Source organism: Eucyclogobius newberryi, unplaced genomic scaffold (assembly GCF_026437365.1).
Source record: "Eucyclogobius newberryi isolate DKJ021-1_F unplaced genomic scaffold, fEucNew1.0.hap1 SCAF_21, whole genome shotgun sequence".
Taxonomy (NCBI): Eukaryota; Metazoa; Chordata; class Actinopteri; order Gobiiformes; family Gobiidae; genus Eucyclogobius; species Eucyclogobius newberryi.
In genome coordinates, this window is record NW_027315846.1 from 9,986,447 (window position 1) to 10,011,765 (window position 25,319).

The 25,319-nt window shown below is 39.0% G+C and overlaps 2 protein-coding genes across 3 annotated transcripts; one reads left to right on the top strand and one right to left on the bottom strand.

Moving 5' to 3' along the window:
• Positions 1-205: 205 nt before the first annotated feature.
• Positions 206-13,618, bottom strand: cdan1 (codanin 1). The gene is made up of 28 exons (XM_072457642.1): positions 13,352-13,618; positions 11,959-12,650; positions 11,171-11,365; positions 10,895-11,085; positions 10,619-10,735; positions 10,444-10,522; positions 10,247-10,367; positions 10,035-10,144; positions 9,874-9,963; positions 9,733-9,808; positions 9,413-9,618; positions 8,230-8,377; positions 7,746-7,889; positions 7,503-7,669; positions 6,784-6,865; positions 6,615-6,704; positions 6,500-6,554; positions 6,283-6,419; positions 6,081-6,184; positions 5,812-5,961; positions 4,774-4,837; positions 4,568-4,646; positions 3,585-3,790; positions 2,822-2,929; positions 2,659-2,722; positions 1,395-1,603; positions 927-1,034; positions 206-860 (listed from the first exon to the last, which is right to left on the bottom strand). Exons 1-28 carry the CDS (start codon positions 13,472-13,474, stop codon positions 750-752), a joined length of 4,026 nt encoding a protein of 1,341 aa, XP_072313743.1. The 5' UTR covers positions 13,475-13,618; the 3' UTR covers positions 206-749.
• A 2,136-nt stretch (positions 13,619-15,754) lies between these two features.
• Positions 15,755-25,292, top strand: rtf1 (RTF1 homolog, Paf1/RNA polymerase II complex component). 2 transcript variants are annotated; one of them, XM_072458208.1, is made up of 19 exons: positions 15,755-16,044; positions 17,928-18,038; positions 18,428-18,448; positions 19,456-19,606; positions 20,415-20,616; positions 21,024-21,147; positions 21,246-21,357; positions 21,444-21,582; positions 22,113-22,290; positions 22,387-22,469; positions 22,834-22,921; positions 22,995-23,102; positions 23,210-23,287; positions 23,400-23,521; positions 23,628-23,685; positions 23,763-23,840; positions 23,921-24,016; positions 24,104-24,215; positions 24,362-25,292. In XM_072458208.1, exons 1-19 carry the CDS (start codon positions 15,961-15,963, stop codon positions 24,466-24,468), a joined length of 2,052 nt encoding a protein of 683 aa, XP_072314309.1. In that variant the 5' UTR covers positions 15,755-15,960; the 3' UTR covers positions 24,469-25,292. The 2 variants fall into 2 exon arrangements, with proteins under 2 accessions (XP_072314309.1, XP_072314310.1); XM_072458209.1 differs by lacking the exon at positions 18,428-18,448.
• Positions 25,293-25,319: the final 27 nt, after the last annotated feature.

Consider the following 25,319-nt stretch of genomic DNA (forward strand, 5'->3'; position numbering starts at 1 on the left):
AATGTTTGCAGTAGGTGAATAAATGTGGCAGTCGAACTCTCAGATGCAGGAAAAAGTAGGAAAATCGGGTTTGAAACAAGGATTTCTGTGGCGATCCTGCTCATCATCCCAGAAAGGAAAACAAAAATAAAATAATACTGTATAATATTAGACTATTACATTCCTTTAATAGTGCAAATTGCAATGATGAATATGCACCACACATTGAATAGACATAAATATCTCTTTAGTCTTTATTATCATCATCATAACTTGTAATGACATAAAATTAAACAATTATTAAAAGGAGCAGACATATGCTTGTTCAACATGAACAAAAAACATCACAAATGCCCTCTCACATTCATGAAACGTGCATTATTCACTAGTCGTGACGGTCAAAGGCAGTGAGTGAAAAGTGTTTTTCTAAAACTATTTCTCTTTTTTAAAAATTTAACCAAATTCTTTTACATTTTCACATATGGTTATAATGCCTAGAGTCTATTTTTGTCTTTGTGGCTTGTCTTTTGGAATAATATGTAAAACAGGAACAGGTAGACAAACGTTTAAGATTTAAAATGTGATAACATGTAACATTCACAGTTTTAACCTATTGGCAATGACTAGAGCTTTAAGTTATCAAAGTAGCAGTGGTGGTTCACTTAAGTGTCTAGGCAGTAGCTTGAATAAAACAAGCAACAATTGAAACCAAAACCAAAACATGACCATCAAAGTGACCTAAGAGCTTGAAAAGGTAGTATTTACTGTTGTCATGTAGCGCCCTCTACTGCCTGATGAGAGACCTGCAGCAGCTCCATGTGGCTCTGCAGCTCTGGCAGCTTTACACTTTGAGATTGTAGTTGAAATTTCTCCATGAGCTCCTAAATTGTAAAACAACATTATTAGAAACAATACATTTTTTTGAGCAATGCATTAAGAAAACTTACACTTGGCAAGGAAAGTTTTGTGAGCATCTTCCAATGACAGAGCACCTCGTCGTCACTCAAAATCCCTCGATCAACAACATTTCGGACCAGAAATAAGTAGTTGTTCCACTAAAAAAAGGTTCAGTGTTAAAGATCGGGCAAGCTCTTTATTTGCACTTTTTTGTTGCAGGAAAAACTATATTATGGAGTTGATCCAGATCATAGGAGAGTTCTCTAATACAAATATAAAATCTGAATTGTACTTAATTACTACGAACTTATAAGAACAAATCATGGTTTAATGGCTAACAAACGTTTGTGGGATCTAAAGTTTGCAACATCTTTTTTAGTATAATCTATTCTTTTGCATACATAGCAGTGTATTGGGATTTTTTTTTAAACTTTGGTCTTGTCCTTTCCTAGAACCTGTCCAAGACTTTTCCACAGTTGAATCTGAAGTCTGACAGTGAGCGGCATTGGCAGACGTACCTGAGTGTCAGAGGCCTGGAGCACGGCGCTGACAGTGAGTGGCGAGAAGAGCAGGTGGAGGGGGGCGGAGGAGCACGCGTCCCGCTCCCACAGTTCACCAAAACACTCCAACAAGGCCCTGACAGGAGACTCTGACCCCGGACCTGGACCTGGACCTGGACCTGTCCCCGACTCCAGAAGGGCCGAGAGGACAGGCAGCTCAGAGGAGACTGGACGAGGGGGAAAGCATGTTTGTTTAGCCGACTTGTTCAAAAGCAACACAAAAACATTCGATGCATAATGTGCAAATAACAATCTAAATGCAATAAAAATAAGGTCTGTCAGTTTTGCGGGTATTTTATTTAAGTTAAAAAAAAAATGCAAAGTACGTATGGGTACACTACAGAGAATTGCTAGTTAGGTGCAGTAGGGAAAAAAACATAGAGTTTAGGTAACTATTCTGATTGTATTATTAATCATGTTTGCTAAGAGTTTTAGCTTATTTAAAGGTGCACTTAAATAAACTATAATACTTGTTACAGTTGTCCACAGAGTTCAGACCTCGAAGTTTTGTTTTCTGCGTTGTCATGCCAGAATACAATGTTCAGTTACTGTATGTAGAATAGTATGTAGAAGGCTTAAAACGAGATAAACAGTAGGAACCAATTAAAATGAGACAATCCCAGTGTGAACCCATTCAAGTTATAACTGCAGAGGAGCAGCAGCTTCAGGCAGCAGGTGGACAGTTGTGGGCAATTAATGGAAAAATAAAAAGGTATAGTAAATACTTTAGACTTTCATTTCAAACAGGCTGCAGCAGTGTTGGATTTTCTAACTCGGGATTCTAAAATTCCACCCGAGTCTCCAAAATGAGTGGTCCAGTTTATATTTACACTGGAATGCATGTTCTCCATGATATTTTTGAGCAATTAAAAACGCCTAATTGAATAAATGCAAACCATACTATAGAACAATCCAGGCAAAGCAATAACATCTTCATAAGACAAGTGATGGACCTTTACCTGAAAAGATACACAGAGCATCTTTAAGGCTGACCAAGGAGGAAAATAGAGGAAATCTATCTGTTGTGTGTGTTTGTAAAGAGTTGCATCTAATGAAAAATAGAACTAAATAACAATATATATAATTGGAATTGGAAGATTGCCACAGCGACAATATTATGGCAATTTGATTTGACATAATCATATTGCTCACCCCTAAAATAATCTAAGAGGTCAGATCAAATGTATTCCTGGGACCTGAAGTGAAAGTGCTGTGGTTTTACCCAGTTTGCAGGCCAGAAGGACGGTGGAGTTCAGCAACATCTGCTCTGACAGCGCCGTGGAGAACTGAGGCAGGCGATAACAAGAAATGAGAGCGATTCAAATCAAAACCGGCACCAATTAATAAACACTCTGTTGCTCTGTCCTTCTGTGTATTTCAGCCACCTTTTTGCATCCAAGTGTCTCTCCAACTTTGTTTAGCAGAGTGGAAAGCTGAAGCACGGTTGGCAGCTCCGCGTCAGTCCTGGGACCCACCGCGATACTCAGCCACTCCTGCACAGCAACAGGAAAAGTGCATATTATTAGCATAAGAAAGAGGCAAAAGGTTATTTATTCATCAACCTAAAAATGCTTGCGAACGGAATATCGATACATTATAATTACTGATTTTATGGTAAACGAAATGGTATTTCTAGTACCTTTTCAATACTAAAACCAAAGTAATTTTAGTATACATTGTTTAGACTAATGACTCTTCAACGTTTCCCACCATAAAAGAGCTAAACCAGGTCTATTACAAGACTATACCAGTTCTAGATTAGGTCTAAAAGAGGACTACACCTTTATTACAGTAGTTTTAACCAAGCGATTACGCAAAGAAGGGCAAAAATGTGGATAAAAAACAGACTAAAAACATTTTGAGAGTTAGGTTTGGAATACTACACCGTTTTGAAATATGTTAATGTTTGACCAGGAAATGCTTGTTATTGCCAAATGGACATGAGCTGAAAAAAGCGACAATCAAAATAAATAAGAGGAATAGTGCTACAAAAGAGTGCAATCTTTTGAAAGTCTTGGGTTTTTGAAATGTATCTAATCTAATAAAATGTAAATGTGAAAATCTCCTCTTGACGCTTCTGCAGGTAAATCCTTAGACAGAATTAAAACGCCACAACATCGAAGGACTTATTTTGGCAGCCACACTAACCTTAATTTCTATCATAACGTCCGAGTGCAGCGGGACGTCGTGGGTGCAGTGAGGACCACACGTGGCCACTCTCTCGTTGGCCGGTTTTCGTTTGGGGGTCGTGAGCTTTCCGTGAGTGGCCAATTCATCTGCAGCAGAATCTACATCTGCACCGAGGGATTTCACCACACGGTCGTATTTAGTCTTCCACTCTCGCCTGATGAGAGCTGAGAAAAAAGCCACACAAAATACATTATCGTTAGTGTCTTTGGGTTGCAGGATATTGAAAAGCTTTTTTTTTTTAAACACAGAACCTTTTTATAAGTGTTTTTTAAAAGAGAAAAACACATTACTGATTGTATTTATTAAAACTGGGTGATGCAAACAACTATTCATACTGCATTTGATCTCAATGCAGTACCTTTATTGAAGATTATACTATATTATAGATACATTATATTACAGATTTTGCGGACTTCTGTGTCTTTAATCATTATTATTTCTTCCTCTAATTGCCTTTATTTATTTTATCGTATCGTCTTATTTTATTGTTTCAAACGTCTGTCTATTTACTGTTTTTATGATTTATTGTGTTATTTATTTGGATTTAATGCTTTTATTTTCTTAATGACGACTGATAGCGCTGAATAAAGAAAGTTTTATTCCATGTGCAGCAGGAAATGTTCAATGTTCATGTGCACCAACAAGTCAAAACGCACCCTTTCTCTGAGCGGCTTCAAAACGTTTTCGTAGTCTGTACAAAACTTTGTAACTTTGAAGAACATTCATTTTTTTAAATATTTTGTGCAGCCCTACTACTCGTTAATTTTTCCCTGACCAGAAAATGTTAAACAATTTGGTATTGATAACCATTTTGTATAAACACAATTTGTTTTAATTGCTACACACGTCTTTTGCTTTACATCTTCAATAGCTCGGCAGTTAAATGAAGAAAAGGCTGCCATGTAAGTTTAAACACAACCCAAAGAGGTTTAATTAGGCACCTGTGATGTTGGCTGCCAGCCAGCTGCAGGCCTTCTCTGTAGCGAGTCGTTTGGTGATGCTCTCAGATGTGGCAAAGACCTGTGCAGCCAGACACAACAGAGTGAAGAAACAGCTTTAGTCTTTTCATGTCACAGCTTTAGTTGTCTTAAAACGATGTGTCATAGGCTCTTTCAAAAAAGTTTTGGTTGAAACTTGCTGAACTCACAGCAGGCGACGTCTCCTCTGGCAAAAGTATTCTTATGGCTTCAGGACTTTTTTCTGAGCAAAATCTGTAAAGATCACAGGGGTAAAATAATGCAGGGGTAAGACGCCGTACAGGAATTGTTTTCTAAAGGCAAATGAGCATTGAAAATCTAATCTAATACAATTGCAAATCTAATACAATGTTTACTTTCACATTTTCACAGACCATAAATTACCGTTCAAGGATTCTTTATAGCTTTTTTTTTTTTTCAGTTTTGGATTTGAACCTCCCAAAATTGCTTTATCAATCAAGATGTGCTTGTCAGATACAGTTATAGCCAATGGTTAAATGTTTAAGTGCCTCTGACACGTTGGACAACTCATTGAACTAAAATGCAGTTAAATATATTTTACATTTTAGTACAATGAAATTATAGAATTTTTTTAACAACAATGTTTTATAATTTGACTTCGATGAATCACACTAGGAAATTACCAAGCAACCACTGACTGTGCAAAAAAAATAATAATAATAACTTTTTGGTTTTCTTTGACAAACAAAAATATGAGAGCACCTTTATTTTGTTGAATTAATGGTTAAAGGGTCGAAATATGTTTCTTTTGTGTAAATTATGCATAAACTTCCTGTAATTTTCAACAGATTTTTCTACTTTTCTCCACAAATAGCTACTCGTTGGGTGTAATACAATCAGTATATGCACTTTACAGGTATAAATACACCAAATAAAGTAAAAATCAGAAAATCCTAAAAACAAGTCTTAGGCCCTTTAAGGTGTTACTGTTTCTGGTGCCACTTGCTTGACTCCATGGAAACGTTATTGCTTTGTCTGCAATGTTCCCCTACATATCCATTGAGACAAGCAGAAGACACCCTCAAGTCATAGCCAGTAGCCAGATCTGTGGATGGTATTTCTTAGCAATAAAAACACTTTTTCAAGGCAAAGCAATGACAGCTGCATTCAGACAGACAGGTAGCAGATCCCTCATAGATAAAAGTTATCCCAGTAGTAAAAAATAATAGTATATAAAATCTCTATACCTGGTGGCTCTCTCCAAAGCCTCTAGACCCGCCTCACACAGCTGAGCGCAGATGGAGTCATTCAGTTTTGACGTGCTCGAGTTTGGAGACTGCAGTCCATCTTTGAGCATCTTCTCACCCTTCTCCACCAGCTCCCTCACCAATGTCGCCCTGTTTGCGTCATGAGGAGAAAAAGTTGTGAACTGCTACCAAATGGGCATCAAAACTGAAGTTGTTTTGCCATATGAACAAAGTACTGAATCATTTTTGACTGGCCGGTTCATACTAACTTCATGTGCTTGACTGCGTTAGATCCAACCCTCTCGGCTACGAACTCCACGGTGCGGCGCAGAGACGGCGGCTGGTTGTGGAAGAAGGCTTGCTCCAGGTCCAGCTATGCAGAAAATATGTAACGTTGTATTAATATTTAACAAGCAATGCATACGTTTAACAAATACATCCACATTTAAATAATTTATCAAGCTCTCTCACCAGTAGTTTCTGTTGGGACCTGTTTGCGGATGCCGTGTTTCGAGGCTCTGCTGAAGTGGGTGTGATTTTTCGGATAATTCCTCCACTTTTGGCTGTGCTTCCGGAGACAAAGGCAGCTAGCAGTTTACGAAATTCCCCTGCAGATTCAAACGACCGCAAAAAATGTTAGCCGATATTGCACAAATCGATCTAAAAAAAATCCACAAAAATGACTTACCAAGGAATGGACAACATGTGTACAGCAGCTGATGGTTCACCAACGGTATACAGTCCTAAGATAAAGAATTAGTAATAATAATAGAAGTGATACTACTAATAATGACTTTACTTACAAGTCCTCCAGTACTCGAGGAACTGTTATCCAACTGGGCCACCTCAGTAAACTCATTAGTAAAGAAAATGTCTTCTGGGATAACTGGGATCTACATTTAGAAAAAATGTAGAAGAAGGCCAATTTTGACAGTAAAATAAATGATAAATATATGGTATTGACTTCCTCACCTGGAAAAGCCAGCCCAACACAGACACCAAAAGCAGCTTATTCAAGTAACACACGTCTCCACCTTTTCCAAGCAGCATTCTCCTGGAAAAACAACAACAAAAATAGGTCAAGTGAGCTGCCTCTGTATTCAAGTCTGATGATATACAGTATTGTGCAAAAGTTAGGGCTTTTAAGAACAGGTGGGAAAAGGAGGAAAATACAATAAATTCTGGGATTAAAGACTTTTTAAAGGTTTTTGAAGGTGTAAAAATGAAGTAATACAACTAAAGCTTATTAAAATAACAACCAAGAACACCTTCACAATTAGAAGAACTTAATTTATAACAAAGACTACTGCAAACTTAGATTATATTGTAAATTGTTCAGATTAATTACACATTTTATATTTGATGAATCATGATTAAATCACATCGCATGCAGATTTTAATTTAGGCCTTTATATTTGAATTTTTTTCCACATATTTTCAAACCCTGGGCCAAAATTAAAATATTTATTTCACAAATCTACTGTATCCACATTTAAAATTCAACTTTCTTTGATTAATCGGATGAGTTCACAGGTCAACATTGAAAGCTCTAATTAAAATCTATTAAATCATATAGTTTTGCTCAGCTGCATTGTTTAAAACTTGGCTAAAATGTTATCCCGGTGAAAGTGTAGATTGTTAACTGGTTTTCAAAGTGAGTGTACACGGTATATTGTTATAATAAGACACACCTGTATAGAAGAAGCAATGTGCCCAGGACTTTTCTAAAGCAAAGGAGCAGAGGGGCCACAAAGTCTAACATGGACAGAAACTCCACCAGCCACGGGACAGTCAGAATGGTGCGCCTCATCCTTATGCTGTTATTGAGCAAGGCACACACATCCAGAGCTGGGGCACACTGTCAGGCAAAAACAAAACATTTCACAAAGACTGTCTGGATTGGTAGGATGTTTACAATGTGTATTTTTGATCACCTTGCTGCGCAGTGCGATTGCCGTCGCTTGTATTTCCCTGGATGGCTTTTCAGATATTTGATAAGGCAAAAAGGTAATGAATCCTAGAAATTTAGCCAGAAGACGAGCGTGAAGCAACACCGAACTGAACCGCTGCTTCTCATCCTGACAAGAGAAACAGGAGTGTTACTTGGCAAATACAGTTGTACATAGTTAATATTACAAGTTTTATTAGGCAATGCAAATGTATTTGACGAGCACAATTTGTACGTGAAGTAAATTAAAATTAAGGTAATTTTACAAGGCAGGGTGCATTCAAATTACAATTTTCCCATTTTCAATGACGAGAAAAGGAAACATAAGTCTTTACCACTGCTTTTGAACAAGCACAGAAAATATTCAAAGTTTGAGAGAGTAACTGCTCCAATTATGTGTTTATCCATTCAGTTGTTGCATTGTGCTGCATATACACCATCTCCACAGTGAATAATTGAAATGCTCATACTTGTTGCTCCATGTCTCCATCCTCCTCCTCCTCCTCTTGCTCTTCCTCCTCTATTCCACTCGACACTGAAGGACTCTGAATTGAAACTTGTTCTAACTGCAGCAGCTGCTGACACAGGCTGTCCTGAAGGTGCTGGTTAAGCTGACAGCTAGAGGCACAAATAATACATATATAAAATACGTTAAAGCTGTATTACCATGTCATGCACATTTTATGAACTGAACGCCAAATATGAATAAAAACAACCAGGTCCATCTCTGTGGTTGCCACCAATATTATGAATACATTTTTTTATTTGATGCAAATGTATTACTTTAGATCCATTCTTTTAACATAATTGCATTTTGTTATGTTTCTTATTATTTTTATTTGGTCTTATATCGTGCAGCTTCTGCTGTTTACTAATGCAAAGTTTTTTCAGTGATTACATTTCAATATGTGCAGCACTTTATGGACAGCCTTGTGCTACTGCATACTATATGCAGTGTTTCCTCTAGTGTTAAGGGGTGAATGGGTGGGGGGGGCATAAATTGTTATCTATGCCCTCTTATTGCAGTATTTACACATTAAACTTAAAAGTGAGGCAAAGAGAAAATAAAAATAACTTCTCTATTGAATTTAATAATCTATTCACACTGAATGGGGTTCTGGCCCTTTGACAGTGACAAGTTGTATCCGTTTTACCACAATAGCTTTTCTTTGCGGCAAATAACACGACAAACCAAACCACGGCGTAAAGGGATTAGACCAACTAACGTATTCTGTTCATCTGTCCTCTGCCTCATTGTAGTCTCACATAAGTCTCCTGCTCTCTGTGTGCGTGTGTGTACCACGCATGTGTGTGTCCGTGCCATGTGTGCCCCCGGTGACGGCTCCTCCCCTCGTCCTTGCTCCAGAGCAGCGGGGGAGGGATGGAGCGAGACCAGCAACACACCAGAATTTGAAAAAATGCTAAGAAACTCTAATAAAAATGCTGCCTAATAGGGCCTACGTGTCATAATGCGTGTTTCATGCAACACAAGAGCTTCTTCCCAGTTTATTGACGCATCCAAACACCACAGAGGCAGGGTGATATTTAAAAGGGGGCATTATACACCACACACACAAATGAACGCAGTGGAAACATAGAACAAGTATAAGATGTAAATGTGATGTTTTTCTTGATAGTCTGATTGAATCTTACCAGCTGGCCGTCTGCAGAAAATCCCTGAAGAATTCCTGATGTCCTGGGAACGAGGGAGGGGGACAGGGCCCGCTCACGGTTTGAGGCTGGATAAGACGCTCCTCCAGGCGCTTCAGTCTCCCCAGGCTGTCCGCTCCCAGCATCCCCAGCAGGTCTGAGTCAGGGGTGTCGCCGGGGGAACTGTTCCCGCGCGGGCCTTTACACATCTAAAATATACATTATTAACATTATTAACCTTAAGCCTTGTATTAATATGTTAAGACATTTATGCATGTTTCTCTTGGGCAAATGCAGGAAGCTGAACTGTAAGTATTGTTAACCTGAATAAGTTGCTTGAGGAAAAGGCGAGCAAAGTGTGAGTGATTCCCCGCAGAGTTCAGCTGATTCATCATTCCCCTAAAGACATAAGAAAATATTAAATGGAAAGGCCTTAAGTAGAATTAAGTAATATTGACACTAGCCTGATACGATTCCCGAGAGCAGCATCAAAGCTCCAGCCTGGTTCTTTGTGAAAGTCCTCCCATTCTCGAAGGATTTCATAAAAAATATCTCTGGAAAACACATATATTTATGTAAACTTATGCCAATTTGATGGGGAGATAATAGTAAAAACTCCAAGCACCTCTGTTTTTTGAATGTATGAAAAGCTTTGTCACTGCCGAAGTTGGAACGATTGTCTGTTGCAGGTTCAAATGGGACCGAGTGGATGAAAGTGGACGCTGAAGGAGAAAGCTGCAAAAAAAACAATGTATAGGCATATTAATAATGGTAGAGTTTACAGTAGCTATATAAAATCCTATGAGGACTTCCAAAATAATCAGTCACCAATGTTACCTTGGCTGTACTTTTGTCCTGGGCCTGTGCCAGTCGGTCCCTGAGGTCCGGAGAGAAAGATGCAACCCTTTCATTATCTGCCAGCAAACGCAACGTACATTTGTCCAAGTGCACCACCAAGCTGAAACAAAAAAGGATTAAGTTTACAACAGGGGGTAAAGTGAGTAGTCTATGGTTAGACAAATATAAATACTTACTTGAATTGATTCTCCAATACTTTGACAGCAAAATACACACAATTGTGAACTTGTTTTAGATAGCATCGTTCCAAAACATCTGGAATAAAAGACAAAAAGGATAACATAAGGGGAGAGTATATAATAGTTGTTACAAATGAATGGTAACTATGATTTAAAATTGTCCTGTAAAAACCTGTATTCATTGCACATAAACTATCCTGTTCGTTGTCATTGTGATTGTGAGTTGAACGAGATGTCAGCAACTGCACCACAAAAAACAGCTCCAGGAAAATGTTTGGTACCAAGTTTTCTATGGGACAAGAAAATGTATTAACACCTATTGCACACTTTTTAATAATTATTTTATTTTACGTAAAAAGAAAAGAAAAAAATATGTTTTTTCTTTAACTCAACCAAAAGATACAGTTATACTTGTATAGAAGAATATTGCCATCTTGTGTTCACTTACGAGAGATGCAGGTGCAGTAGAGCGTTGCTAAGTGGTCCAGTTCTGTGCAGTAAGTGACTTTGGACGGTTCAGGACACTGCGTCTGCAGCTCAGGAGTGATTTTGGACCCAGACCCAATCTTTATTGCAGATTTAGTCGGTGTGATGGGATCCAAAGGCAGAGGAGAGCACACCAGTTGGGCACGCTTTGTCCTAGATTATCAAATACAACAGTAATCAATATAAATTGATGTTGCAGTCACATATTTTGCTATGAAAAATATGAATAAGCCCTTACTTTTCCCTCTTTAGTAACTCTCTTTCTTCTTGAAGGCTAAGTGGACTGCCTGCTGCCAAAGACCCCTCCGGAGCCTCTATTGGGGGACTAGAGGTATTACTAAAAGGTGTTGAGGTAAAACACGTCTTTGGTTTGGAGTGGGGCCGCTCTGCACTCACTGGCGTTGGGTTTATTCTTCTAGATGGCTTTGCTGAACTGAAACATCAGACAAATTTTGAGAAGATGGAGATTTGGCAATGGTCTTTATTAATAGGGCTGTAGTCAACTCAAGACATTCTTGGTTGACTAAAGGCATATCCTGTGCATCAATTACTTGACTAAATGAAGGGAAGTGGGAAAAACTCTCAATTATATCTATATTATACACACACACACACACAATATATATATATATATATAATAATATATATTTATATATACATATAATAATATATCTAATTATATATATATATATATATATAATAATATATATTTATATATACATATAATAATATATCTAATTATATATATATAATATATATATATATATATATATATATATATATATATATATACATATATAATAATAATAATAATAATAAAATATATATATAAAATTATTACTATTAATAAATATACTGGATACATTTACCAGTATACAGGTACTGTATAACAGGTAACGCATGAGGCTTCAATTCAAGAAACTAAATACATTTTTTGCATTTATATTTTTTGATGTAATATACATACATACATGTATACTGTCAATAAATCTAACTGAATTGAATTACTGAAGGGGTTTTACTCACGCAGGTGAAATAGGTGACCCGACTGGAGGGAAATCATCCAAATTATTGAAGTTCAGTTGTTCCACAGTTGGAGGTGACTCATGTGTCCTTGCATGGCTACTTCCTCCTCTACCAGACCTGCGCCCTCCACTGTCCCATCTCCCAGAGTCATCGCTCTGTCCTCCTCCGCCGCGCCCATGTCTGCCCCCTGTTGCAAACCCACCACTCCTCTTCCTTGCTTTCTGCGAGTGCAAATTAGGGCTCTGCTGATGCTCAGTAGGCGAAACCATGAAATCCCCCAAACTCATTCTCTGTGGGGGGCGTCGGTCCGAACCAGAGGGCCTCGAGGCAGGACTCCGTCCCGTTGAGAGACAGGGGCTACTGAAGGCACTAACACCACTCAAACAGTGAGATCCAGGTTGGCCCATAGTATCTGTATCACCTCCTGGAGATATAGATGAAGCAGGGGAAAACAATTGGACACGACTGGCATTTCGGGAACCACCTCCGCCTGAAGACCTGGCACCTCTCCGCTCCGAGAAGCTCTGAGAGTGTGCAGGAGGTCTGGGGCGGCTGGGGGTTTTGGCAGGCGTGGCTGGGCCATGGGTGAGCGCTTGGCTGCTTTGCTCTCTCAGAAAGTTCAAAAGAAAAGGGATGAATTCTTGTCTGTGGACGGCAACATCACTGTAGGTGATCGGCTGCTTGTCTCCTTCCTAAAATAAATGATTCATATTGTTAGTGAAAAACGTAGAAACAAGGGGGGGGAGTGGACATTATTTATTTATTGCCCTTTATTTAAACAGGAAAGTCCCATTGAGATTAAGAATCTCTTTTGCAGGGGAGTCCTGGGCATAATTTGCCCTATAGAACAGGAACAATAAGCTGGGGGTTAAGTTTGATTAGTTTATCCTTTTACTGGGACACCAATATTTTTACTCAATTGCTTCTAGTGGTCAGCTGTGTGTAACAAAAGTTAAAAAGTTATTCTGATTCTGGACTTTAATGTTATCAATATGTCTTGGATATTGTGTGGAAAAGTAAGACAATACAAATAAATAAATCATAAAATTACAGCCTGGAAATATTTAATATGGATCAAAACAACCCAATAACGGTATACTGGGTATGAATGACTTAATCTACATATATACACCAACATACATCCTTATCGGAAGGTTTCTTCACATTAAGTGGTGCTTTAGAGGTGATTTGATCCGTTTCGGGACGCACACCATCAGGTTTGTCTGACAGCAAACCGTGCCCCGTGCATATGGATTAGCACTTTCGCTAGCCGTGTCGCTAAAAGTTTGTTTACAATCAGCTGAGGGCCATGACATCTCAGACAGAAGGTTTTATAAAGAGGATTACACTGCTGATGACTAGCCTACACTGTCCTGAAACGCATCGCACTCACCTCACTGCTTTTGAGCCAGCCCAGGACCACGTTTATGTCCACTTTGTTGAGCAGAACCGATTCCAAAAGAGCCGCCATTCTCAAGCAGCGCTGCGCGGATGGACACGAGAAGCCACTGCGCATGCGTGTATCGTCCGACAAAGTTCCAAATCCAGAAGAAAAAACAAATATTTCATTCAGACTAGAGTGAGATGGAAAATAAACTATTCATCTGCCCACTAATTTCAAAGCTATTAAGGCATAATTGCTTTTGGTTAATATATCATTAGCCCTTTCATTTCACCGGCCCTCTCTCTTACTTTTTCTATTTTATTTTGCAGGCCATGTACATTTTCACGCCTCAGAAAGGAAGTGTCTACAGAGCCGCGGCGCGCGGCCGAAACTGCCATGTTATTTTGTGCCGCGGCTCCTGAAACTGCTGCGCTATTTGACCGCGCCGGGTTAAGGTTAGGGTCAGGGTTAGGGTTAGGGTTAGGGTTAGGGTTAGGGTTAGGGTTAGGGTTAGCCATGAGGCTATATGGCAGTGCCGCAGTTCCTGAAACTGCTGGGCCATTTGACCGCGCCGCGGCTCTGCAGCCACGGCCCCTCAAAAAAATGCCAAGGGGGCCGCGTGACAAACGTGTTTTCAGCAAATACAAGAGAGCAGCGGAGGAGTGGGTCAGCCAGCCTCTGTCCCTCCTCTGTCTCTCCTCTGTCCCTCCTGATTCTCCTCTGCCCCTTCGCTGTCTCTCATCTGTCCCTCTTCTGTCTCTCCTCCGTTTCTCCTGTCTCTCATCTGTCCCTCCTGTTTCTCCTCTCCTCCTCTGAAGAAGAATAAAGTCTGAAGAATAAAGTCTGAAGAATAAAGTCTAAAGAATAAAGTCTGAAGAATAAAGTCTGAAGAATAAAGTCTAAAGAATAAAGTCTAAAGTCTAAACTACAGAGGGTGGCGGTAATGTAACACTTGGATACCAACTGCCATATAACGCCAAAGGAGAAGAAGAAAAGGAGCATTTATCACCACCTACTGTAGCTGTACATCTTCAAAGTATGTGTTTTACGCTATACCTTAAAAAAATAATGCGTGTGCATTCAATTCCTTTCCGCTTTGACTCCATGGGCTTTGAAGACATTGAAACGTAAACGTAGTGGTACAAGTCCAGCCAGCTGGAATAAAGTCTAAGGAATAAAGTCTGGCGGTAATGTAACACTTGGATACCAACTGCCATAAAACACAAAAGAAGAAGAAGAAGAAGAAGAAGAAGGCCAGCTGGAATAAAGTCTAAGGAATAAATTCTGGCGGTAATGTAACATTTGGATATCAACTGCTATAAAACAACAACAAAGCAGTTTGTGTGACGAATATTCTCACTATCTCTCTCTCTTTATCTCAATTTTTCCCTCTTTTACTTGGTGTAGTCTGAAACACATGCTTTGGAGACGTACAACTACAGTAGGTAGATAACCGTTTGTGTGACAGTCATGGACCTGTTGTGGAAATAACCAGTTACAAGAAGTCCTCTCCTTGAAACACTGTATTTACACTAGTGAAGCACCAATTTTGCACCGTCCCAGAGGAGTGGATTCTCTCTTTTTTACCAAGGGGGCATGCCAGAAAAGGTTTGAGAAGCTCTGCCCTAACCAAAATGAAAAGATCCTACACAAACTGTGGCAGGTTGACTGAGAACTTCCTTGGACATAATGGTGATGAGCTCAGACACTTAGAAAGGGCTTGGAATAGAGCTACTGGTCCTTCACATCAAGAAGAGCCAGCTGAGGTGGGTTACCTGGACACCTTCCTGGAAAATTCCTCTAGGACATGTTGGATGGACTATGGTTGCGTCCGAATATCCACACTTGTCCCCTTACCCCTCATTCACTACATAGTCCTGCACTATTTAGCATGATTTATAGTGCACTCAATCACAGAGCAATTTGGAAACTGAGCTCACTACAACAGTGCATTTTAACAGCTCTTCTGCTTCATTCAGTCGTGTTTTTCTGACTCGCGCAATGCATTGTGGTCTATATTGACTGGTCTAGTGACCATCGGAATTTTGAGTGCGCTAGTTCGATCTATAGCTTGAAGTTAATGTTATTGAAAGGACAAAACATAAAAGTCTGGTACTGTCAAATAAACTTCTAATCATGTTAGAGAAATGTTACACTATAAAATATATAAAAATGTAAAAAATAACTGAGGACTACCAACATCTTGGGTATTCCTATAATAGCTTATTATCAAACTGTAGGTGTTGCAGCCAGGGGGTTTCTTGTGAGGTTGTACTTGATTGAAATGCATGGAGTATGTAAACATGCACATAATTATGTCCAGGGTCAGATAGATCAAAATTAGGTTATTTAGGTTATTTAGGTAAAATATCTAAACTTACTGTACCAGACAACATAACTTATATACTTTGGATAAATTATACAATAGATGGTAGTGTTTACAAAATGTCTGGTGTTGATTCGCAAATCTGGGCTAGAAGAAGAGGACAAAAACAAGCAGGTCGAGCGCGCATGCCCAGTAGCGCCTTTGTGTAGCCGCTGCAGAGGCTGATGCTAACAGCTAGCCTCAAACATTAGACGACACTGGGGTAGCTAGCAGTTTAGCCTGCCAGCTAATCATGGTGAACGTAAAAAAGCGGAAAGGTCGTGTCGTGATTGACTCAGACTCTGAGGATAGTGCCAGTGACGACAATTTAGATCAGGTAGGTCAGCGTATTTCTTACTCTTACTCTAACTGGCCCGGGTTTTAAGTTGTCAACACTGTGTTTCTATGCTAACGCGTGCTAATTGTTTGGCCTCGCTCCAGTAAACGCATCTAAGTAACATAAAATGTATTTGTGACGCATAACTTGAGAAAAATGTGACATTGCGCGCGGTTGAAGCAGGATTCAATTTTAGTTTATTTGGCGACCGTGCATTACATTCTCCCAAAATCAGCGAAACGTAGTTATGCTAATGCTAAGGTTACAGATCGCGGTAACGCAGAAACCACGGAGTATTATGTTGCCACGAAAATGTCGCGACAATGCACTGTTTCTGTTTACTACGGCGTGAAACAGCGTATCTGCAGCTAGTTTAGCGTTTATAACTCCGCAAGTACACGGGTTTTGTGCATGTTTTGACACAGTAATCGGGAGCCGAGGTAGAGACCGTCTTGATTTAACGTGGGGTTGTACCTTATATCCACACAGTGACGTCAGGGTGCGGAGATGAAGTCTATTTCTGTTGTTGTTGTTGACAAAACACGCACGGATGAGATGCACGCACACACTCAATACTATTTGTCCTGCTTAAAGACTAATGGCAAATATTTGTGTAGAATGTCAATTTAATCAAATTAGATGTATTTTACAGTAATATGTAGGTGTGGTGCACTGGTGACATCACTCCCCTAGAGTTAACACACGAGTTTTGACTGAGAAGCTTACAATATACAATGCATTACATTGAGAGTTTGAGCTGAAATATTTTTTTTAATTTAAAACATTTATTTGTGTGTGTTTTTTTTTTTCTGTCAATCATTGCTTATAGATATCTTACAGTGCTATTGATAATCACACATATTTTAAATCCTCCCTGTGTGCAGCTTTTCTTTCTTAATTAGATTCCTGCATGGCTCATAGAGCTTTTTTATGTACTTGGGCTGCAAGATATATTGCATTTGAATCAGAATCACAATGTTAATAATTGCAAGTGCAAATCGCAATGACTGCAATTCAAGTTTAATCATTTCCTCTGCAAATGAGAAAATATACAGTTTTAGTCTGTATAAAATGTACTAACCCGGTAGTTCACTCTACAAACATGTTGCACAGGATTTGTGCACTGTTGGTTTATACGTCAGTCTTTCTGCAAAATGTTTATGCCTCTGGACATGTTTAAATTATGAACAGCCATCCATGGTTGTCAGAAAAATCTTGAATATTTTTTTTCCAAAATCACACAAACTTCTACTGTAATGGCACCAGTCTTAATATAGACCATATTGTTCATATCACTATAAATTCCAAGGTTAGAGCAAATGCATGTTACATTCTTGTGTGTTACATTATTATTTATGCACCAGTGAAAAATCAAGAGACACATAGTATTCATCAGTACAGGCTACACAAGTTTCATATGCAATCGACGTCTGTACTTTGTGCATTCAAGGTCACTTAAAGCTGGTGGCGACCATATCTTCGTACGCACAGAGATTTATTAAATAAACCAATTTGATTGGCTAACCTATATAAATAGTGGGCATAAAATGTCTAAATCTTTCATGCACTTTTACAGACCAAACCAAAAGGAATGTGCACATGTAGTTTTCATGGTGGTGTTTTTATGTCAGTGCTCCACATTCTAGCTTTACGTTTTAGTTAAAATATTTTGCAACACAAGGAGAAAATAAAATGTATTAAACATGACTCAACAACCCAAGCTGAAATATTACCATTTGTTTTTTAAAGCATGTCCTTGAAAGTGATGTGTTTATTTTGTTGTTGCTAGTTTTAGTCCATATTATTATACATTGTCCAAATTCTATCAATGTCCCTTTTATATTATATTATGTCTAAATGTGACTCTGTTTTGTTTCTTGTAGGAGCTGTTGACCTTGGCCAAAAGAAAGAGGGTGGATTCTGGAGAGCAGGACGAGCCAGTTAGCAAACCTGCAGCTTCCACAGACTCTGAGACGTCCGACAGCGACGATGAGGTATAACAGCAAATATGATTCAAAATGCCCATCATTTTACAAGGAAAACCATTACATTTGCAACGGCCCATAGTTAGACGATAATGATCTAGCCCTATTTGATGATATGCAAAGGTGGCTTGTGTTGCTACACCTATACACAAATAAGAGAAAAAAAAAACTTTATCATTAAGAAGTGATGATTCAGGACCAACAATTCCATTTACCACAATTCTTTCACAATTCTTAAAATTAATGTAATTATTCTCACTTTGGTAACAAAAACCAAAGTCTTTTAATTATTGAAAACAATAATAGGTGATTTGCACAACTGTGGCCTAATTGAGTTCATGGCATTTGTTATTTCATATAGGGCTTAATATAGGCTCTCATATATTATATACATTTAGGCTACATCTTCTTCATATGAGGTGAGCTGCTTGATGAATTTAGCCTGTACTTATCACATTCCAAATGCTTCTTTACTGCATAAACAAGTGTTTCTGCATCTTTACAGTACTTTTGTTGAGATGTTTTGTCAGATCTATTTGTTGGAAGCACTTACACACTGTTGACAACCGTCTGCTTTGTCCGTGCACACGCTTTGTCCCTCCATCCCTCAGTGTCCATGTGTGCGTGTGCACGCACATGTGTGTCCATGTATGTGTGTGTTCCTGCAGCGCCTTCTCTGCCCTTGCCCAGCGCTCTGCTCTCACATAAACACAGAGGAGGAAGTTTGAAGTGCAGATAATAGTATCTGACGCTGCATGTTGTCAAATCTGTGTCGAGCACGTTGCACGGACATAAGCATGTTTGAGAGGAGATGGTGATTTGATGCTTGTATTTATCATGGGGCAGTATTTGCCCTGGTCTTAGCGTTAACTTGGGCGTTGCGGAGCTCATTTTGTCACATATTGCGTCAGCGCAGTTGCTGACAGCACAGGCCGTGGAATTCTAAATAAGAGGTGTGATAAGCAAATTGAGGGTGTGGCATGGTTTGGTGCATTCTGTAAATGTCCAGAATCGTAACAGTTGTGTTACTATCCCCATATGGACGAGGTAATCATGATAAACAACCTTCAAGGAAATAACACAAATTATAGGTTATAAAATAATCAATACAGGACAATTTTGCGTGCTTACGTTTTTCTCCTACTCACGTAAACAGCTGCACTGTTTGTTGTTATGCACTTTGCTGGACACCTCCGACGTTGGACACCTGGTACCGCATGATCGAGACCAGACTGAACCATGCAGACTTGAATGTGATGATCTTACAGAGGAATGTCTATTCGGGAAACTGGATAAATCCCACCGTCACATCACTCACCCAAAATCCTTTTCCCAGTCTGTGTAAAACTGGCACAGACTGACAGCTCAACAGGAGATCCGAGATTTTGTGACCTGCAATAACATGAGTATGTTCTTTGTTTTCCAGTGGACAGTTGGAGGCACCAAAGGTAAAAAGAAAATCAAGCCAGGAAAAGGGTCTGAAAAGAAGACGGCCACAAAGAAGAAGGTTCACAAAGCCACAGCGTCCGGCAGCTCAAATGGGGACAGTTCAGCCGAAAGTTCAGCACCAGAAGAAGGTATTTTTATGTTTATATATCCATTTAGTTTATTTTTGTCCTAAGTCTGGACAAATGAAGGACCGGGAGGGGATTAGGAGCAAATGTTTTGTCATGTAATGACACACGATTTAGGTAATGAAGGTGCAGATTACAGCAGAAGGGTGTGATGTAGTGTGGGTCTCCTTCTGTGATTAGGTGACTCAGCCTCTCATGCCTTTATCTGCCCTCGTACCTTTTGTTTAAATGTCCCGCTTTGCACTCATACCACAGCCTTTTTTAATGTTGACATTTTTATATTTGGTTGTATTACACCACCTTTTGCATTATCACATTCTGTTGTGTGACAAAATCATACGTTTGTATAACCATGACAGGCAATCAATACATGCTCTACATTTTGATCCGTCTGTTCCCCTAACACACTCCTCCAATAGTCCATGATTAAATACTATATTGTGTGAATAAAGTTGACGGTGTCATAGTCTACCAGTAAGTCTTTATCATTTTTTCTCTTTATGATAAACATTTGTGTGAACAGCAGACAGAAGCTATGGAGCGTGTTGGATAGAGATTTGGAAAGTCTGTTACAAGCAAAAGTTCCATTTATTATTCCTTTTTCATATAAATAGTTGTTTCTGCATGAACTCCTACAATCTTGTGGTCTTGTTGATTCCTTTTGGAGCAGACCAATGGTCAGATCATGGAGATGTTTCTGTTGTTGGATCATCAATGCATTTTCAGTTGAACTTCTAGTCAGTTCCTCACTAACACGCATTATATTTCAATATTTTGTACTAACTGATTAACTGATTCTCTCCTCCTGCAGGCGAGGTGTCCGATTCGGAGAGCAACAGTTCTTCCTCCAGCTCGGACTCGGACTCCTCGGAGGACGATGTTTTCCGGGACGGTTACGACGACGACCTTATGGGCGACGCGGAGGACAGAGCCAGACTAGAGCAGATGACGGAGAAGGAGAGAGAGCAGGAGCTGTTCAACCGAATCGAAAAACGAGAAGTGCTGAAGAGGCGGTGAGTCTAGGCACTCATTTGAACTGCAATTGATACTGAAAAAATAATTACTAAAATAGAACGAAACCCAGTCGTTTACTGAGTAGTTTTGATCAGAATGAGTTTTAGAGCAGACGATCATGTAAAAAACATCTGTTGTTTTGATAACATTAATTCAGTCATGGCGATGGTTTTTGAAATCATTATCGAGTCCCAACGTTTATGTTGTATCGATATTAAGTTTAAAAAATGTGTATTGTGACAGTCAAAACAAAAAATACAGATGCACAACACTTTTGTGAAAAATTTATTCTGGTGAAAAATGTATTGTCTAATTGTCTAAATTTATCGAAAATAATGTATTAGTTTCTATTTATTTCTATGGGTTTATGTTGTGTGCATGTTTTTGTATGTGTATTTTTGTCCAGGTTTGAAATAAAAAAGAAGCTAAAGACGGCAAAGAAAAAAGAAAAAGAGGAGAAGAAAAAGAAGCAAGAAGAAGAACAAGAAAAACGGAAATTATCTCAGGTTCAAGACAGCGACAGACAAGTGGTACGTCTGGAACATTATGCTTTGAATGTAGAATAAATGTAAACTCACAGAGGAGTGGGACCAGGCTAAAAAAATAACATGTATTGTGCTCTGTGTAGGTCATGTCACACAACAAAGAAAGACGATCCAAACGTGACGAAAAACTCGACAAGAAATCCCAGGCCATGGAGGAGCTGAAGGCCGAGCGAGAGAAGAAGAAAAACAAAACGGGTGTGTACCTCGAGCTGCTTGTTGTTGTTTTGTGTGTGTGTGTGTGTCGACGTAAATATCGTGACGTGTGTTCTTACTGTGAGCAGCTGAACTGTTGGCCAAACGCGAGCCTCTGAAGACGAGTGAAGTGTATTCAGACGATGAAGAGGAGGAGGAGGAAGACGACGATAAATCCTCTGTAAAAAGTGACCGCAGCTCACGATCTTCTTCCTTTTCCGACGACGAGTGAGAACCTTTTTTATACATTTATTTCATAATCATCAATAATACGATTTATAAACTGATTTGGAAACGTGAGTGTCTAAATCATGACTAATCTTAATTAGACTAAAAGTATAAACGTGCAAAATTATCACAAAGATGATCCGAATTTCTGATTTTCATAAATGATACACTTAATTCGTAAATCTTTTCTATCTAGTCACCATATTTCAGCCTATATTTGTTTAAAAATGTATTTTAATCGTCGACTACTGAAATCTTTTCAAGTTGCTGCCCAAAACTACAGAATGTTGAAAGCCCAATCTTAACTAAATGATAGAAAAGCGAATAGTAAATAGTGATTAAAACAGCACAAGATACAATGACGGGGTCCGGTCTGAACCAGGATTAAATAATTCTATAAACCATGATACCCAAAATCGGCTAAATCTGTTCCTAAACCTGGACTTGCCTACCGATAAAAATGAAAGATACTATGCTATACTTAGGCTCTTGTAAAAGTTATATTTGACTGTTTCATCGTTTGTCCACAGGAAAGAGGAGACCCCACCAAAGTCGCAGCCCGTGTCACTCCCGGATGAGCTGAACAAGGTCCGGTTGTCGAGACACAAACTGGAGCGCTGGTGCCACATGCCGTTCTTCGCCAAAACCGTCACAGGCTGCTTTGTCCGAATAGGCATCGGCAACAGCAGCAGTAAACCGGTGTACAGGGTGAGCTACAACGCGTGCTCCTGCGTACCAAGTAGCAAGACTTTTTAAGTTAAGTTGATGTTTAACTTTGCTGATGTTTAACTTTGCTGTCTAAAGGTGGCTGAAATTGTGGATGTGGTAGAAACGGCAAAAGTGTACCAACTCGGGACGACGCGAACAAACAAGGGTCTACAGTTAAGGTGTGTATATGCTAGAATTTTTTTTTTTTTTTTATAGGAATTGGCTTGAAACTCTAATACAAATTTCAATACCACAGGGATAATGAAAAAATTGCATTTTTTTAGACAATAGACTGTAATTTTCAGCACAAAATAATGTACTGGTACTTTCTTTATGTAACCGTTGTGCTGATAAAGCTCAAGATCATTGTAAAACTGTTCAGGAAAATTAATGATACCGGTTCAAATGAGTATCAAGTTTCAATACGTATAATAAGTTAATATTGATTAGTGTCCGATTTTCTATACTTTTGACAACACTAATCTTAAGTCACTTAATAGTGGAAATGTATTTGTTTTATATAATCTTGGATCTCTCTTCCAGGCATGGCGGCGACTCGCGGGTGTTCAGACTTGAGTTTGTATCAAATCAGGAATTCACAGAAAACGAGTTCATGAAGTGGAAAGAGGCTGTAAGTGCTTTATAAAGAAAACAAGTTATTCTTGTGAAGTTACTACAATTAACATCTTCATTTGTTTTTGAAGATGATTGCTGCTGGGATGCAAGTACCAACACTTGACGAAATCACCAAAAAAGAGCAGTCTATCAAAGAAGCCATGAATTATAAATTTAACGACAAAGACATAGAAGATGTAAGGAGGATCATGTTTATACTTTTGAACATGATTATTTATGCAAAGCGCTTTAGCCAACCAATTATAACTGAATTATTAACAAACGACAACTAACTGTTTTGTAGATTGTAAAAGAGAAGGACAGATTTAGAAAAGCACCTCCAAATTACGCCATGAAGAAAACGCAGTTGCTGAAAGATAAGGTAAGCAATATTACAATACTGAGAAGCCCCGGGATACAGTTATAATGTGAAATTGGTCCATACAATGTAATTGAATTGAATAATGCGTATTTAATTGTCTTTTTGATACCAGGCCATGGCAGAAGAGAGTGGAGACGGCGACAAAGCCAAAGGGATCCAGGATGAACTGAACGAGCTGGAGGAAAGAGCCGAGGCGCTCGACAGGCAACGAACCAAGAACATCTCCGCCATCAGGTCTGCTCCATACGATGACGACTATAACTATACTATTCTGTTATTGTAATTAAAACTAAATTGGTTATCACTTAGCAATGATTAAAATAAGACTATGTTTATTTAGCTACATCAATCAGCGAAACAGGAGCTGGAATATTGTTGAATCTGAAAAGGCTCTAGTGGTAAGTTTAGTTTTTTTTTTTGTAATATATTCATAATAAAGCAACTGGTGTAAAGTTGTAAATTATTGTGGTTTTAGTTGGAGGGACAGAACAGCAAAAACCAGCAGATGGACCCTTTCACAAGAAGACAGTGCAAACCCACAATGGTGTCTAACGTAAGATTTACCATCACGTCTTCTGACTATTTCTAGTAAATTGTTCTTCAAATTAATAATATTGTTTTTTTGTTTTGTAGGCCAGAGATCCTTCAGTCCACGCTGCTATTCTCGCGCATCTCAATCAGAAATACGGCTCTGGGTCGGAGCTGGATATCTCAACCTCGAACAAACTGGTAAGAAGGTTTTTACTTAGGTCCTTCTGAAACGTACCATCTACACAGGAGCTCAGGCAGCTTTAATACATTTATTTTTTCCCCCAGGGTGAAAAGGCAAAAGATAAAGATGGCTCCAAACCCGGCTCGGACCTCTCAGAAGACCTGTTTAAAGTACACGATTTTGACGTTAAAATCGACTTACAAGTTCCTAATGCAGGTAAGTTCATGCTTGTACTTAACCCATCTCTCCTCTCCATCTTTTTGTTTGATAGTCGTTTCCGCAGATTTGGGATATTTCTCGAAAATATAAAAAAAACTTTCTAGACCACCATTCATTATCGCGTGAATAATGTGCCGTTACAGAGGCCAAGTCTTTATCCGTGAGCTCGAACGCTTTGCCGGTGAAAGACGGAGCTCCTCGCCGCTCCCTGAACCTGGAGGACTACAAAAAGAGGAGGGGTCTGATCTGACGCAGCTGTCCTGAACGACGATGCATGTGCAACTGGTCGAATGTGTGCGTGCGCGAATGAGCCTTTATGAATGAATGAATGAATGGATGGGTGAATGAATGGAAACGGATTGAATGTCGCTGGAATAAGTGTGTCCAACTGTTAAACCTAACGCAGAGGAAACCGGAAGGCCCAAAGGAATCTGTCTCGAAAGATTTGTCCTCGTTGGTTGTTCTTTCTACATTATCACAGACATCAGTTAAGGACCTACATTTTCTTGGTTGAATCAATTTTTCTTTTATTGTCCTCTCAAACAATGTGGAACAGACGAAGACACCATCATAGGCGGCAATATACAGTAGATTAAGTATTTTGACATATTTCTTACTTGGACATATAATGGAGTATATCAAGAGTTGTTTTTTCTTACCACTCTTTACCATCAAAATGTGATCTTGCATCCTCATGGTCCATCTTCACTTTGACACCCGAATAATATTTGCAGTCGAATATTTTCATTTAAATCAACCGGGACGCCAGCTTTTCATGTCAATTGTGAAATGAATCGTGAAAATGGACACAAGCGACACAGGACATTTTTTACATTTGAAGTCTATTGAAACCACCCAGATCAAAAGGAAATGTTTTATTCTATGGCTGATTTGCTTCATTTGGATTTTCTTTTCTGGTTGGTTGTTAATGGAACAAGTCTCCTGCCCTAAAACTTCCCAGAGCAGATTCTACGTGTTAATGTATCTATAGTCAGTTCTGTATTGATGTGGCATGCCATGTAAATATGCATTTTGGAGTGAGTGCGGGAAAAATAAAATGCACTGTTTCATAAATATTGTCTCATTTAGTCTCCTTTTGAT

Excerpts from the sequence above, each read along its gene's own strand:
- cdan1 (XM_072457642.1), bottom strand. The coding sequence starts at position 13,474 with ATGCGCAGTGGCTTCTCGTGTCCATCCGCGCAGCGCTGCTTGAGAATG. Across the intron at positions 4,838-5,811 it reads GCTTTGGAGAGAGCCACCAG|ATTTTGCTCAGAAAAAAGTC; the intron begins GTATAGAGATTT and ends TGATCTTTACAG. Across the intron at positions 1,604-2,658 it reads CCTTCTGGCCTGCAAACTGG|TCTCCTCTGAGCTGCCTGTC; the intron begins GTAAAACCACAG and ends CCCCTCGTCCAG.
- rtf1 (XM_072458208.1), top strand. The coding sequence starts at position 15,961 with ATGGTGAACGTAAAAAAGCGGAAAGGTCGTGTCGTGATTGACTCAGAC. Across the intron at positions 21,148-21,245 it reads AAGACAGCGACAGACAAGTG|GTCATGTCACACAACAAAGA; the intron begins GTACGTCTGGAA and ends TGCTCTGTGTAG. Across the intron at positions 23,841-23,920 it reads AACCCACAATGGTGTCTAAC|GCCAGAGATCCTTCAGTCCA; the intron begins GTAAGATTTACC and ends TTTGTTTTGTAG.